The 15,836-nt window shown below is 38.6% G+C and overlaps 1 protein-coding gene across 1 annotated transcript in view; it reads left to right on the top strand.

Moving 5' to 3' along the window:
• MMRN1 (multimerin 1) overlaps nt 1–14,351 on the top strand; it is a 35,464-nt gene extending 21,113 nt beyond the window's left edge. Inside the window, exons 8-10 of the mRNA XM_077782600.1 lie at nt 4,832–6,820; nt 12,520–12,666; nt 13,802–14,351. Of these exons, the coding sequence (XP_077638726.1) occupies nt 4,832–6,820; nt 12,520–12,666; nt 13,802–14,223 (2,558 nt within the window). The 3' untranslated portion in view covers nt 14,224–14,351. The remainder of the gene's footprint in view (nt 1–4,831; nt 6,821–12,519; nt 12,667–13,801) is intronic.
• The last annotated feature ends 1,485 nt before the right edge of the window (nt 14,352–15,836 follow it).

Here is a 15,836-nt window from a genome sequence, read left to right as displayed (position 1 = left end):
CTGTGGTGGTTGTGTTTATAATACAGCAAACATTCTGCTGAGTAATTTGTCCCTGATTGTATTAGGCTATCTTTGATAAACACTTGTACTCATGTTTAGTATATGGGAAAGCTACAGCTAGAGATCAGGAGCTTGGGCAGTTCCTCATCAGCAGAATTAAGCATCCAGTTGTTGTGAATCCTGCAGCAAGATCTGTGCATTACCCAGCTGAAAGTGCTGTTTGACAAGTGCTGTTTTACTTCAGACTGAAGTAAATGTGCAATATTTTTCTCAATTTTCAGGAATATTGCCCAAACCATATTTTACACTTAAGAATCCAGATGACTTTTCTACTATTTAAAAATAGAACAGAAGTTCTGGAGCTTCTTACATGGAGATAAAACTGAACAAAGTAATAAGTGGTTTTGTATCTCACTCAGATTTACCAAGTTGGGTCCCATTTCTTGTATTTTCAGTCCTCTGTCTCCTGAGCTGCTCCTACCACATGCTAGATGGCTCTCTTGTATGCAAGTTCATTCCATCTCTTGATCAGTGACCTGCTTTCACCTCTCCACATTTTGCTGGATGGCATTCTTGACCTTTAGGTGCACATTTAATCTGTCTTTGAATATTTTCTATTTCTCTTCTGCTTTCTCCTCATTCTTTGTTTTCTATTTCTCTTGTTCTAGCTGTCATTTTCACGGTAGTCTAAGAGATGTTTGTCAGCATCCTGTGTTTCTGCTTTGGCACTCCCTGTGTTTCAGGGTCTAAGTCTTAATTAAAATCTGCTGTCCAAAACCCTCCTTCTTTGAAAATGCACTTCAAGCCTTTATTGGTTTTACCTGTAATGCTTTACATTATACCTGCTCTGAAAAAATCTCCTGCTGATGTCCCTCTTTTTGATTTATGTTCTCAATCTGTCTCCTAATCAAGGAAATATAGCACCCATGAAAAAGATGCTATCACATGCCTTATTTGGCTCTAATTATGAGCATTCCAACACAGGTTATTCTTGGCTTCTACGCAGGTAAACAGCAGGAATGAGGAAAGGAGGGGGAGAAAGAAAAGGTTGGTGCGTCTGTTGGCTTCTATGTGCAATGACAAATGGCAACTGCAGTTTCTGTCCAGGAAATATCAGTCAGTTGCAAATGCATGAACAGCATACTAAAGTGTGGGAACTCAAAATGTCTCTCAAGACATTTTTAGAGGTTCCAGGCCTTGGTCAGAGGCATTCTAGACCCTGGCAGACAGCTGAAAAACAGCTGTGATTTTGAGTTTGAGCCATGGAATGAATTGCCAACTTTGGAGGTGGAACAAGCAGTCACAAAAGGTTAGATAGTATAGTAAAAGTAGTTACAAAGTAGAGGGGAAATTTTTTTAGTATTGTACAGGGGGGTTTTAGCACATGTACAGGGGGGTTTTCACTTTGTACATGGGGGTCAGAAGTTCTAAGATGGAGGAAAGTGGGCTGATCCTGTTCTTCCTCCTTCTTTTTCCTTACCTCCATGTTCTTAGTGATGCTGGCACTCACAGATTGGTTTAGAGTAGAAAAACACTTGGTAACGTAGGTAGTAGGTATTGGGGAATAATTGTAAACATGTTATACGTAATATAACATATAAAAGATAGCAGCAGCCCTGGGCGGGGAGAGAGACGAAGAAGACAGCAGATAGAGAGGATGTCAGTGTGTGTGTGTGCCTCTACCCAGGCCTCTGATCAAATAGTCGCAGTCCAAGAACATAATCTGTTAGATAACTAGCAATAAACTGCCTTGAGACCGAACAGCTAAAGCCTGTGGAGTTTTTCTTTGGACCCATGGGTTGGAGGAGGAATTTTACCACCATATGAGACCCCAGAGCAAGGCTGGGGTTCTCACACTAAAGTAGCTGGACCTGAAAGTATCTCCCATACTATCCACTGTAACACTGGACATTCTACCTTACTATAAATTACTCTTAGAATCTCACCAGAAGCAAACCACTACTTTCCCAGTACCACTGCCATCCTGCAACAATCTGCTTTTGAAGCACAGTTAAGTCTGTAGTTGCTTTATGCTATTCAGGCATTTTCCTTCTTCACCTACTTTTCCATTTTCTTCCTCTGGTGCCAGGTCCTTTTCTCACAGTCCATACATGACCTTCTTTCTTATCACAGAAGTTTTAAGTTCTGCCCAGCTTTGTATCAAGGTTTGTTAGGAGTGAGGTCTGATTCTGTGACAACACAACTCAATACAGTTTAAAAAGTTTTTAATTCTTGGTTTCATCTATGACTTCAGTGACACACACATGTCATCTGCTGATAGAGGGCTACACTCACTGGAGTAACTGATATGCTCCTCTGTTTAGTTAATGAAACCTGTTGTGCATTTTAAAAATTGCTTTCGGTACTCAGGAAGCTGTTCCCATTTGTTACTTAGGGAAAATAACCTTGTGCTCTTTTTAATATAAAAAACTCTGCTTACTTCCTGCAGAGTTATTTTCTTCCTCTTCTAACTCCATATTTAACACATACCTTTCCTCTTCAATGTTAAAACGTACACTCCTTTCAAAATGAACTCAGTAATGGAGCGTTAGTCACTTCCAAGTCAGAAATGTCATTTGCACCTGCATATATAACCTTAATTCAGTCTCCCGTGTATGTAAATTTACTTTGCTCATTATTCTTCAAATAATTGAAACTGCAAAGACAGTATATGTTGACACAGAGTAATAAAACCCTTTGTTTTTCAGCCAGGAAGCTAAAATTAAAATTTATAATCTCATAAAAAGTGCAAGAGATCTTTAACGCTCACAGGTAGTTTGGACCTTTCTATTTCAAAATGAGCAACAGAGAAATTGAGTTACATCCATGAGTGCACATATGTATTTGCAGCTCAAGCATACCCAGTTGTCACCAAGTTTGGGTCAGATCTTTGTGTGCCCAAGTGTGCTCCCACAGCCTCTGCTGCACTTTGCTTACGAGCTACCCAGTTGTCCTAGCCAGAAACCAAGGTAGAGAGAAATCCAAATCTGTCTGGTTCAGCAGGCTCCACACTCCCCTGGTAAGGGGAACACCTGAAAAGCAGAGCTGAGCTCCATACTGCGCTCACTATCCAACTGCATGAAGCTGGAATAGCAGGGAGTGAGACTAGCACCTTCTTGGCTGTCACTGAAAGAAAAGGTTGGTATAGACCTTCTGGAATGCCTCTCACAGATGAATGGTCCATTATCAAGATTTGTTGCCAAGATGAACAAATTTGATTCCTCACAGAAAGTTTAGAGTGACCCTGGTTCTTTCCAAGCCATTTATTTTTTCTTCACAGCACATTGTGTCTCTGGGAGCACAGAATACTTTTCAACATCAGAAAGTAACCAGACCAAATCATCCCTTGGAATGGTTTCTCAACATGTCAGTTTTTAAACTTGGCTCATATGTTGGCCTTTCCTCTCAGCTGCCAGGACACTTTTATTCTCAGATATTTCAGCATGCATGTACACATGCCTATCCATGTACATGCATCTGACTAGTCACTGACTTGCTCTGAGTTAAAAAGTAGTTAAAAGGAAGATAATAAAGGTAATCTCAGTATTATCACTGTTGTTTATTATACTTTATGTAAAATTGCTGGGACATTTGGGACCTCAGGTGACAATAATGGAGGTTAATTCTTAGGAAGCTTTGTGGTAGATTTCTGATGTGGCTCTTTCTTGGGCTAGTGAACTTGGGCCTGATTTCCTGATGCTTTACTACATTTGCTGAGAATGTGCTTTCAATTAAGTTTTGAAGGCATGCCTCAGTGTTTTAGAGATGAAGAAATAAATTCCAGATTGTAGAATTAATTGAAAATCAAATGGAAGAAGGAAACATATAATTTCTGCCTTTATCAATACAGCTTTAATCAGAGAACCTGTGGTCATTGAGGCATTGTAGAGGTTGAAGAGTTTAATCATTATATTACAGTCTGGCTGCAAATGTTCATAGGGTTTATAAAAATTGTGCAAAGAATGCTTCAGTGTTTTAGTTAGACAGAGGAGCTTCCTTTGAAGAATAAATTAATCAGATTTCTTCTCTTCTCACACCAGAGCAGAACTACTGCTCTAATTGATTGAAATATGTTATACAGAACTCTTTTATGGGTCTTGATCTCTCTAAGGCTATACGGGAAACCCATTTTCACAGAATTCACACATTCACTTCTGCCTAGGACTTTTCACAATCAGAATTCCTAGGAGCTATTTAAGGAGTTGTAGTATACAAGACTTAAAGTTCCTACCTTTAAAATGCCTGCATCTTGCAGCAGTTGTGTTACTAACTTTAGCTATTCAACAAGGCTATTTTTTAAATTTTGCTTCTTTCTCACAATTGTGTGTTGCAACATCACCTAATACATGCAATACAGTAGGAAGGTAAAAATCTCTGCTTTCATTTCTTGACCATAATCTCGTAAAGCAGATTTTTTTTTTTTGTTTGTTTTGCCTTACTTTCCTGGTGGGAAAAGGACACAATTTTTTTATGAGCAAGCCACAAAACCATACAGATGTTTTTCCCTTTCAGTGCTCAGAAACAGTTTAGGTAAGAGGTCAAAGCTGGTACTACATGTAGAGTTTGAGTTTGTCCTTTAAAAATACTAGCAAAAGTCCCACTGACTTCAGTTGAAACAGGGATGAATTCTCAAACATTATAGCTATATATAAACTCTAAGGATCCTCTACGTTTTTCAGCTATACATTTTACTCTGTATGTAGGTAAATTGGGGCAGGGATGTGTGTTTCACCTCTGTGCAGTGCTGTGTTGACTCACGTTGTGGGAAAAACTTGGATTTTATTAAACATGGTTGGCTTGATTGTTTCCATATTTCTCCTTTCCCCCAAAGGTCTCAAATCCAGAAGTATCAATGACTTAATTAAAGATGTAGTCAGAGAACACTTTCAAGTATTTAGAGGTGAAATGCAAGAAAGCACGGCTCAAATTTTCAAGACCATGTCTAGCATGTCAAGTGACCTTGAAAATACAAAAGAATTAGTCAAGCATCTGAATGAAAACCAGAATAAATTTGCTCAGGAGAAAGACAGTGGGCCAACAGTGCTTGACATGCTGGAGCTGAAGAGTCATGTGGTGCAGATGAGAGAGGAAATGGCCCTCACTTGTGAGAAGCCTGTGAAAGCTTTACAAGAAAAGCAGAAGTCCTTGGAAGTTAACTTGGAGCATCAACAGTCAATAAATGTAATTTATTATCAATCTTTAAATAGGACCCTTACTGAAATGAGAGATGCTCATGAGCAACTGTTAACAACTGAGCAGTCTTCAAGACAAAACCTCCCCTCTGCGGATCAAATCACAGAGTACAATGTTACAGAGTACATGATCACACTGTATGAGAAAGTAAAGAGACAAGGCATGATGGTGCTGGAGATCTATGATGACTTAAGAGTGCAAGATAGCAAGCTCAGCAATCTCAGTGTTGCGCTGGAAATTCAGAGAAGCTCTGTTCTGGGGGTCTGTGACGACATGTTGTCAGAAAGCAGGACAGATTTCCAATCACAGCTGGCAGCAGTCCAAGAGAGTGTGAGTGTGCTAAACAAGAGCCTTTCTGATGTGCTCCTTCCATTGGGCAATAAGATGGACAGAATGAATGAGCAAATTAATGACTTGTGCTATGATATGGAGATCCTACAGCCCTTGATTGAACAAGGGGTACCTTTTAGTCTAACTTCAGAGTATGAGCAACAAATCCAAGTTAAAGAATTGAAAGGGAAACTTGAAAACCTCACTGTTGTCATTGATGGAATGAGTTCTGCATTGAAGGAACTTTTCAAAGCTCAGGAAGGACTTAAAAATGAATCTCAGGCTTATCAGGAAATGTTTGAGAGACATGTTAATGAATGTTCCATTGAAATAGAGGATGGATTAAACAAGACCATGATAGTAGTAAATAGTGCTATCGATTCTATTCAAGATAATTATGTACTGAAAGACATGCTACATGCTCTAAGAAATGAGACTGAAGTTTGCTGTGACAGAACTGAGGAACTCGACAGCCTCCTCGCTTTTATTCCCCACTTCCAACAGTTGAATGAATCCCTTCAGTCACTGCTTTATGACAAGAGATACAAAATTAATTCACAAGTAGCACCATCTCTTTCTGATCTTCCCTACAAGGAGTCTGTACTCCTTGACAAAAATATCCTCCATAATTTTAGTAGAGTTTTCTCTATTTTAAATGATACATCATCAAAAGCGGAAAAGCAGCAGCAAGATATCAACCGTCTGGAAGAAAAACTATTTGACTCTGTGGAGGGTTCAAAGGACCATGAGGTTCGCCTTCTGAATGTAGAGTCAAAAATTTCCAAGTTTTTGGCAAACAATTGTGTCTCTCTAAAAAATACCAAAGCTGACTCAACAGAGAAAGAACATGTGGTCTCACTTCAGCTCCAGGCACTGAGTTCCAGGATCAAGGCCCTGGAAGCCAAGTCAATCCATTTCTCAAACATCATTCCACTTGTGAACAAGACTGCTCGTGAGGCCTGGGGGCTGTGCCAGGACACCAACAAGAGCATCCAGAAAGTGAACATGAGCATCCCTGTGCTCATTAAATTGGCTCAGCCAGATATCCCCCTGCTGCAGAGAGGCCTCAAGGAGCTCATTGAATCTGTGCTTGAAGTAAAAGCAGGAACTATTTTGACAAATTTAACCCAGCATGTTGACATGTCAATGGTAAACGCAGTGAACAACATCACCAAACTTCAGAAACAGCCGAAACCAGTTATAAAGAAACCCTCTCCAGCAAAAAAAGTGTCAGGAAATGCCACCACGAGCCTGGCAAGCCGAAGCCAGAGAAACATAGATAATGCAATAGATCCAGGTAATGCCTTTTACTCTACTCAAAATCAAGGTATATTTTATAAAGATTATGATGTGATTATGATTGTGATGAACTGGGTGGCAGAACTTGACTGAGAATAAAAAGTTTAAAGATGGCTGTAAAGAGTGTTTCAGAGATGAGTCTCTTGCTTACAATAGAATTCATTTTGCTTATGAGATGTTGCACTCAATTTAACTTAAAAATACCTGTCTGATCAGTTTAAGATATATATATATATATATATATATATATATATGCACACACACTCAGCTGAGAACCTGACCTTTGAAAAGTTACAGTTTTGATAAAATCTAAAGAACAGGAATTTTATGTCTGCATCTCAATTAGCAATTTCAGTAGAAAAAAATGTATGCAAGCTGGGAGAGAAAGATGGATCAAGACTTTGCAGTGTCAGCAGGGATGAAAGGTATCAAAAACCTGAAGCAAGGGAACAAAAATTACTGTAATGAGGCTTTTGCTGGCTACTTCAGGACTTCATTGAGAAGTGCAGTGACAGAAGTGCGTTCCTGAAAAAGCAGGCATCCAGCCAGTAAAGTAAATTTGGCTCTAGTCCACCTGGAGAGCAGCTCAGCTAAGCAAGAGCTGCCATTCTTAAAACGGAAATTCTGAGTGTGATCTGCTTCTGAACTTAAATTCAAATGCCATCATGTAAAATGAGTTATGAATTAATTCAGAGGAGTATAAACTCTTGAGCTGTGACTTCTGCAATCATACTTGAGTGAAAATCACAAGCACAAGATAATGTTTTATGGAAATATAATTTTTGGCACAATATAGAAAATGAAGAGTGGATTAGTGACTTGAAATACTGAGATTATTCTAATTCATATTAAAATTAAGATTTCTTAATAACAGAGTCACATCCCAATACTCTTGAAGATCCAGACCTGAATATTTTCTGTAAAGTGCTCTTAAACTTTCTAACATTTCTAAACCAATATTTTGTCCCTACTGCAAGCAGATGTAGAAGTAGTAACAACTATTACTCTTGTTCATGTTCTAAGGCCACGGGCAATATCCTTTTCACTTTACATGCTTTTTTCCTTCCTTTTCACTTTAATTGTTCATCCCTTCCCATCCTAGGGGCAGTATTTCTCAATGATCAATGGAAAGGATCCTTTTTAAAGCCATAATCCCATGAGTAGTTTGGTTTCTGACAAAAGTCATCCCCATTGAAGGATTTCAGTCCTTGGTTATCTATTCAGAGACAGGACACAACTACTAGAGGAGGCAATCACACTTAAAAATGCACAAAGTAATTTGAATATTTTACTATTCAAAATTGCAATTCTGCCTTAGTAATTTTTTGGTTTATGTCTGTTACTGGCACTGCACAGGATGGAAAATCAAAATATTTGTTCAAAATTGAAATTAAGAGAAAATGAGAGTTATCTTTGATCCTTCCCACACCATGTATTTTGTTGGAAAGTATCACTAGTGCTACCTGCCTGGAGCATGGGAAGATGCCACCTGCTCTGGTTTTCACGCCATATTGATTAATTAATATCTTTCCCATTTATTATTTACATTCAATTTTAACAAATAACTTGCTTGATAGCATTAGTTATATGCTTGCTTGCAGACAGTGCAGTTCTTTGCAGATGTGGAGAAGCCTTATTTTTATATGATGTTTCTACATAGTAATGTTTATGCTGACTTTTCCATTGGTAATGAGATTTTGTACTTAACAAATTTCATGCCTAGCAAAGCCACACATTATATTTCTGTAAGTTAAAGAAGTAAGACCATTACCCTAATTAACAAATATCCATCTTCTGCCTGAGTGGATTTTATTCCTCTATGAAAGCTTTTTCTTGCAAGTTCTAGTACACCACCGGAGATTTATGCTGCCTTCACTAAAATTTATAGAAGAAATTCTAAGGCATAACTGGCTAACTATAAAATGTATTTAATCTTAGATTGCCTTTTACAACCTAAAGAAATAATTCTAGGAAGAGTTGAATGACAGTTTTCATTTACTCCAGTATGTTCAATATTTGAACCTACTCTAACAGATATGGGGTTTAACTGGCTTGAATGTACTCAGGATTTGACCCTGAGGTAATACTTTTTAAAGTGATTTGTTGAAATCAGAAGAAAACAATGTGAGTTTGCATTGCATATGCAGGGACATAAAATTTTGCAGACTCCCCAAATTGTGGAATAAACTTAAGAAAAGTTCTACATCAAATAAAGGTTGCAATAACTGTATGAGGGGTGAAAGCACCAACACTTCACCTGACACTGACTGTAACAGCAACCCAGGATGGATAAAAAAGTGATTGTCTTAAGACAGCTTCAATATCTAAGAGGAGATGACAACATTAATATATATATATATATTTAATATGCATATATGTACACACAATAACTCTTAAATAGTCTTGGGTTTGGGTTGTGACTGGTCCTACTTTGCAGTGCACTGTTCTCCTGCAGAAATGAGTGATGCAGCATGAGGGCAGTTTAGCACAGTTCCCATTTTCCTGTTGCTATTAGTGCTGCTCCCTAGGGAATCTAGAGACTGCTGTGCTTTCCAAATGTGAATGTACTCTCTTGTTGCATGTCTTGTATTGGTTGTGGGTTTTGCTTTATTCAGATTATGCCAACCTCCCATCAACATGAATAACTGAAAGTCAAGCTGTGTTATATTTATGCATTTCAAACAGTGCACCTGTATGAGAGGTAATTTCAATTCATTCTCACTTTCTTTGTGTCTTATTTCTGATATTGTTTTCACAAGATTTCTAATTCCTAACAGAAGTGCAAGCTTCCATGGTTGCTTTATCATTCAAGCCTGAAGTTCAAGTGAAATATTAACCTATTCAAATGCTTTCCATCTTGTGTTTTAATTGCACAAATGAGATGGTTATTCCAGTTCAGCTTGGTGACATACACTTCAAATTTGCATATTTACTCTTTACTAATGGGTTGATGAAGCTGTTGTATTGTTTTTAATTTGGTGAGCCTAAAATCACCACACAGGAAAAATTAGATACCTCTGCTTAACAGAGAAACAGTGTTGCTAGAGTCCAAGTAGCTCAGATTAGCCCTAGTACTCCGCTTCACCCAAAACTGGAGAGCACAGCCCTCTCCTCCTTGCTTTTTGCCCACTATCAGCCAGAGGGTGCTAAGACAGAGGTGATTAAAGCTAGGCTGGCAACCAGTTTGATCCTGTGCGAGCAGGGTGGTTTAGTAGATCTCCAGGTTCTTCCAGTCTCCTAGGGCTTCCTGAGAAGCAGGTACTGACAACTGAATACGGAGAAAATGTTTTTAGGTTACTTCCTGGTCAGCAGAATTTCCAAGCTGAACTACTGGAGTCAATCTTTTCCATCAGGAGGCCATTAAATTGCTGAATATTTGTTTTGCTTCTAAAACACCCCGGGTAGATACTGACAGAGGTTCATTATTTGTTTGAGATTTGTTTGCACAGCACTGGTAGTTTATTTCCCGAAAGAGCTTCTGGCTGTCTGCCTTCCTAAAGAGTAGCAAAACTGAGCATTAACTGGCTCTCCTCATTACTACCATATCAAGTGTAATTAGCAACTACATTTTATTCTCTGCTAGTAATAGTGACAATTTAAGTTTTTAATTTATAGTCTCTCTTTTGCTCATCTACACTACTAAGTTGTGAAATATTAATTAACAATAAAATACTTGGTTTTATAGGAGATCTATTCCTAATCTGAACCCTCTGGTATTTTTACTCCAAGGAGATAAATTCAGTGTCTCAGTGTGTCTCAGGACACTCTTTCTTAAGAAAAGAGAAAATACTGGTCAGAGGAGCAGCCTCAGCCAGAAATGACAGCAGAAAGAAGCTATTGTAGCATAGTTACATGGACATTATTGGCACAGTGGAGATCTGCAGAATTTGCCTCTTGGTCTGCAAATCCTAATTTGACTCAAACCCCACACAACTTCTCCTATTCTAGCAAATGGAGGAGCTTCCCAGTTGCTGTTAAGCAGTGCTTCACAGAGAAGGTTAATTTAATGTAGATAAAGCCATGTCTGGATTTGAATTAACTCCAAGGTTAAGTTCGGGCAGAATATCCCCACAGCAGACTTCCAAAATGCTGGTCTCAATCTCATTATCATTTCCTTTTAGTGATCTTTTTCCTGTTTCTTGGGTTTCCTACTTGATTATGATAAGTAGAGGCCAATTAGCAGAGACACTGCTGTGTTCTTACACCAAGCTTTTGTATTTTGGGAGTATGATACAGTCAGTACAATCAGCTGTTTTCCTTCCTTTTCTGCTTTCCTTTGGTATTTGGCAAATATGTGCCTGCTTGGTAAATATCAGAGAAATGATGTGGGTGCTTGGTAAATGTGAGTGAAAAGTAACTTCAATGAAGGATGTAGCAAACAATTATCTGAGAAGCAAACCATTATTTTCTCATGTTTAGTTGCCTGTGCTGTGACCCCTGTCATAACAGTCCTAAATTGCTTTATTTCAGGCATTACAGAATAGACATTATTTTCTGTGAAAAGAATGACTGTTCTGTTTATAAATCCATATGCTATATCAGAGCAAATTTAAATGTTGCTGTGCAATGTGCCTCAGCATTCTGCTCACTGCACTAAAATAATACACAGAAACAGTTTGCCTTAATGCAGCAGTCTGAAATATCTGGTTGGGAAAATGAAGATAACACTGAAATGACTGAAATATCTATGTGAAATCCAGGTCAGCATTTTACTGTCAGTAACTAGATGCTTTTATGCAAAACTTTTTCAGTTCTGACCTGCCAACCTAGGTTTACCATGTGGGGAGTTCTCTTTCCAGATTTCTGCTGGTAATTCCTGGCAAAGAAAAGGGTTGTTTTCTAAAACATCTGACTTTTATTTGACCAAAGCAAGAGAAAAGAAAAACATGTGGTTTGGGAATGCTTTGTGTTGAGAATTTTTCATAGCAATTTTTTTTACGTGACCTGAATTTTCTTCCTGCAAAACACTGCTATGACTACATATTATTCAATTACACTCAGTAATTACTGTCTCAGAGCTCAGCAACACTGGTCTCACAGATTTCTCTGTATTGGCTGAGTTTAATTTAGCCAGCTCATACCTAATTGGCAACAGAGGCAAGGATATCCTCAGTAAGGGTGCTCTGCAAAACCACCTGTTTGGTATAATTTTTCTTGCTTGCAATCCAAAACTTCTACAACAACCTTGAAAGCTATACTGCGATTAGGGACTTACTTATGGACAAGTACTTGAAGTGTCTGAGATAGCATTTAGGACCTTTCATCACCAGGAGCCTGGCTCTCTTGCAATGTTTGTCATGTGCCTGGGTAAAAAATGTCATAGACAAGATAGTCCAACCTGTACACCAGCAGTACAAAATCTCTTCTGGTAAACCCAATGAAAAGATGGCTCATTCCAAAAAGAACAGACTGATCTAACTTCTTTAGAGGTTTTCTTTCTTACTGCATGTACCTGACCCTCTGAGACCAGCAGAACTCAGAATTTACAGGTAATCTTGAATACCTTGGAGGATTGCTGCAGGTATGTTGTGTTCAGGTAGACAGGTAAGCTGGAGAGGAACTGCAGTTGGCCCTCACAAAGAACTTCAGCAGAAATTGTGAATTGACAAAGAACCTTTCCAGAATACTGCATACTTAGGAAGTGTCACTGTTGTGGCATTACAACTGAGCTGTTGGTTTCGCTCCTCTCTTTCGCAGGGCAGTTTTCGGCATGCGCTGGCTCCCCGTGCCAGAATGGAGGAACCTGTATCCATGACAGACAGAGTTTTGTCTGTGCCTGCCGCCACCCCTTTGGAGGAGTCAACTGCAGTGTGAAGCTGGTGAATGACAATTCCCTGAGTGTTGGCAAGTACAGAATTTAGCAATGCAATACAGGATCAGTCCAGGCTTCTGTCCCAGGGCCTAATTACAGAGCATTTGCTGGTCAGAGGTCTCACATTTCACTTTAATGAGTGACAACTCAAGCAGCAGAGTCCTGTGTTTTGGTGCTGAAGACAGTCCCCACGGGTGACTCGTGATCTTTTTTTTTTTAATATGACCAGATTATGAGATTAAATTGGTCTGGGACCTGTGATAATAGCTGGAAAGCTCCCTGATGAAATGTGCAGAGTGGGAGGGTGTGCAGTAGTTGTATTTGAACACAATGTCATGGATTTTGAAGGGGGGGGTTTAAAATCACATCACTGGGAAATACTATCTTCAATGCAGCCATAAATGTTCTATAAATGCCAATAAATACCATAATGTGTGGGACTGTGCCCTCAAGGAGTAATTTTAGGCCTGCCTCTGGCTTCCATCAACAAAGGATGCAGCCCTTGAAAGATTTAAAAGAAAAAAAAAAAGTGAAAATTATGCTTATTCAGCATAATCAATAGAATAAATAATTTACACCCAAGCCACATGGAATGTGAATTTTATGCATCTTGCATCTTTCAGCGGTCATTTGGCTGATTTTTTCTCATGACAGCATATGAATAGTGAATTAAATCATTTGTACAGAAGCAGGGAATGATAGTGTACAGGTTCAGCTTGAAGAGAAACCCATTTACTTTTACCCCCTCATTTAACACCATGAATGCTAAACCTCCTCACTGATTGTCTAATATTTGTGCTGAAAATCTTGGCTTCAGCTCACTTACATGAACAATGAAAGACATCCTGGAGTGGGGAAACTAGGAGGGGGTGTGTAGGCTGGAAAGAAAGCTACCTTAATGATAACATAGTACAGACAAACATAAAGTTCCCTTGCTGTTGCTAAATTTTTCTCTGGTGGATACATCTAGCACTAATTGTGAAGAAAATTACTTTTTATGTAATATAAAATGATGTGTTTATACAGGAACACTGTGTTTCAGTTGCTCAAGTTCTATCATCCACAGGATGATGTGACACCAGAAAATCTGCATTTGTTCTTCTGGCTGATCCAAGTAGCCTTTCTACGATGTAACATCACTTAAAAGTTTTCTTTCTTTCTTTCCAGATTTTTCAAAAGGATCATACAGATATGCACCTATGGTGGCTTTTTTTGCTTCTCATACATACGGAATGACAACTCCAGGACCCATCAGATTTAACAATCTGGATGTCAACTACGGCGCCTCATTTGCCCCAGGAACTGGGAAGTTCCATGTTCCATACCTGGGGGTCTATGTTTTTGAATATACCATTGAATCATTCAGCCCACGTGCCTCTGGCTATCTGGTTATTGATGGAATAGACAAACTCACTTTTCAGGCTGAAAATATTAATAACAACAAGTACATGGACAGAGTAATTACTGGAAATGCTTTATTAGAGTTAAATTATGGTCAGGAAGTCTGGCTCAGACTGGCAACTGGCTCTATACCAGCCAAGTATCCACCAGTAACTACATTCAGTGGTTACTTGTTGTATCGTACCTAAGTCAGTCCTAAATGTGAGCTGTTAGTCAAATGAAGCAACCTGCAGGTGAATTTAGCTTTGCATTTAAATGCTTTGCTTCTTTAGGGACACTAAGCTTCCCATGTAATGGCTTTTCTAGTGCCGATCCTCCAAGATGTTCTTTGGTTGTAGCCAAGTGCACAACCCCAAGGGACCAACAGGTTGGAGATGGGGGAAAACAAAGCATCTTCCTCATAATAATGTGGCTAGGAAGCAGAAATCTAATCCTGTTCTGCTGGGTACCTTGCATAGACATACAAGATTGCTGAGAATCATTCTCAAGAGAAAGCTCGATTTGATCATCCTTTACACCCTGACTGCAAATCAAAAGTGGTGGATAGATTTTGATGACTCAGAGGCTGGATTACTACTTAGCTCATTATATCAATTCATAATCATGTGTATGTATTCTGTTTGGAAAAAAAAATATTTCTTTTCCATTTAACCTACCATTATTCACTGCATACTTTGATATGGCAATATTTGATTCATTATTTTTAATGTAACCAGTATGAGATAAACAAGGTTTTTTGATCTGGCAGGAAAAAAAAAAAAAAAAGAGGAATACATTCAGATTAGAAATAAGGTATTTTTTGCAGTTTAATTAGTCATAGGATGAACCCCAGAATGCATTTGGTGGATTCTCTCTGCTGCTTGGAATATTTAAACCACAGCTGGACTTTCCTTGGGTGATATGTTTTAAGCAAACATTGTTATATTGGCTTCACACAGATTAATTTTAGCATTTGACCTATAAAGTACACAAGATTAAATTACATAACCAAAGTATTTTCTAAGTTTGGGTTCTAGAAGTCTATGTTATCATTTGTTTCTGCATTATATTCACTAACTACTGAGGCAAGATTAAATTAGCTTCAGTCTGCATATGATTTTTCAAGCACCAATCCAATAAAGAAATATTTTTAATTGATGCCTGGCTTCCTGAAAAAAAAACCTTCCAGGTTTTTATTCTCATTCTTTGCAAAGTCGCAGACTCCTACAGTTTCTTGATATCCTATCCCCTAGTGACTGGCCAGGTTTGTTTATGGTTATTGCCCCTCTTAATGATATTTGACCAGGTTTTTCTGTGTCTCTGTGTTTGTCTCACTCCCTTTTCTTTAAAGCTGAAAAAATCTAGCTATGATCTATGCCAATCTATTGAAGCACAGAGTGTTTCTGAGCTCCCTGAATTATTTTATTTTCCACCATCAGGAACTTTTCTTGAAAACACATGGGAATCTTCAAGTCTCTTCTTAGTGTTACATAGTGTACCTTACAAAATCTTAAGATGAATGTCCATGAAATGACCGAGTTCTTGCCATGCTGTATGTGGATAAGAGAATCCGCAATATTTTCTCTCAGTTGCATAAATGTGCATTTTGTTGTTCCAAACAGAAATAAGCATTCCCCACCAGAAACAGAGGTGCTGGAGCATGTCCATGGTCATGTGCCTCTGGGTGCTGGCTACCTGAACTATAAAAATGTGCAGCACCCATGAGCATCCCTCCAACTTCAGGGGGCATCTTACCATGGCTTGTGGTTAAGGACAGCAGTTAAGAATTCATGAAAGTTTTCAATCCAAACCTGTTTTTTTT

The sequence above is a fragment of the Lonchura striata genome, chromosome 4 (assembly GCF_046129695.1).
Source record: "Lonchura striata isolate bLonStr1 chromosome 4, bLonStr1.mat, whole genome shotgun sequence".
NCBI classification, from domain to species: Eukaryota; Metazoa; Chordata; class Aves; order Passeriformes; family Estrildidae; genus Lonchura; species Lonchura striata.
This window is presented reverse-complemented; position numbering and strand designations above follow the sequence as displayed.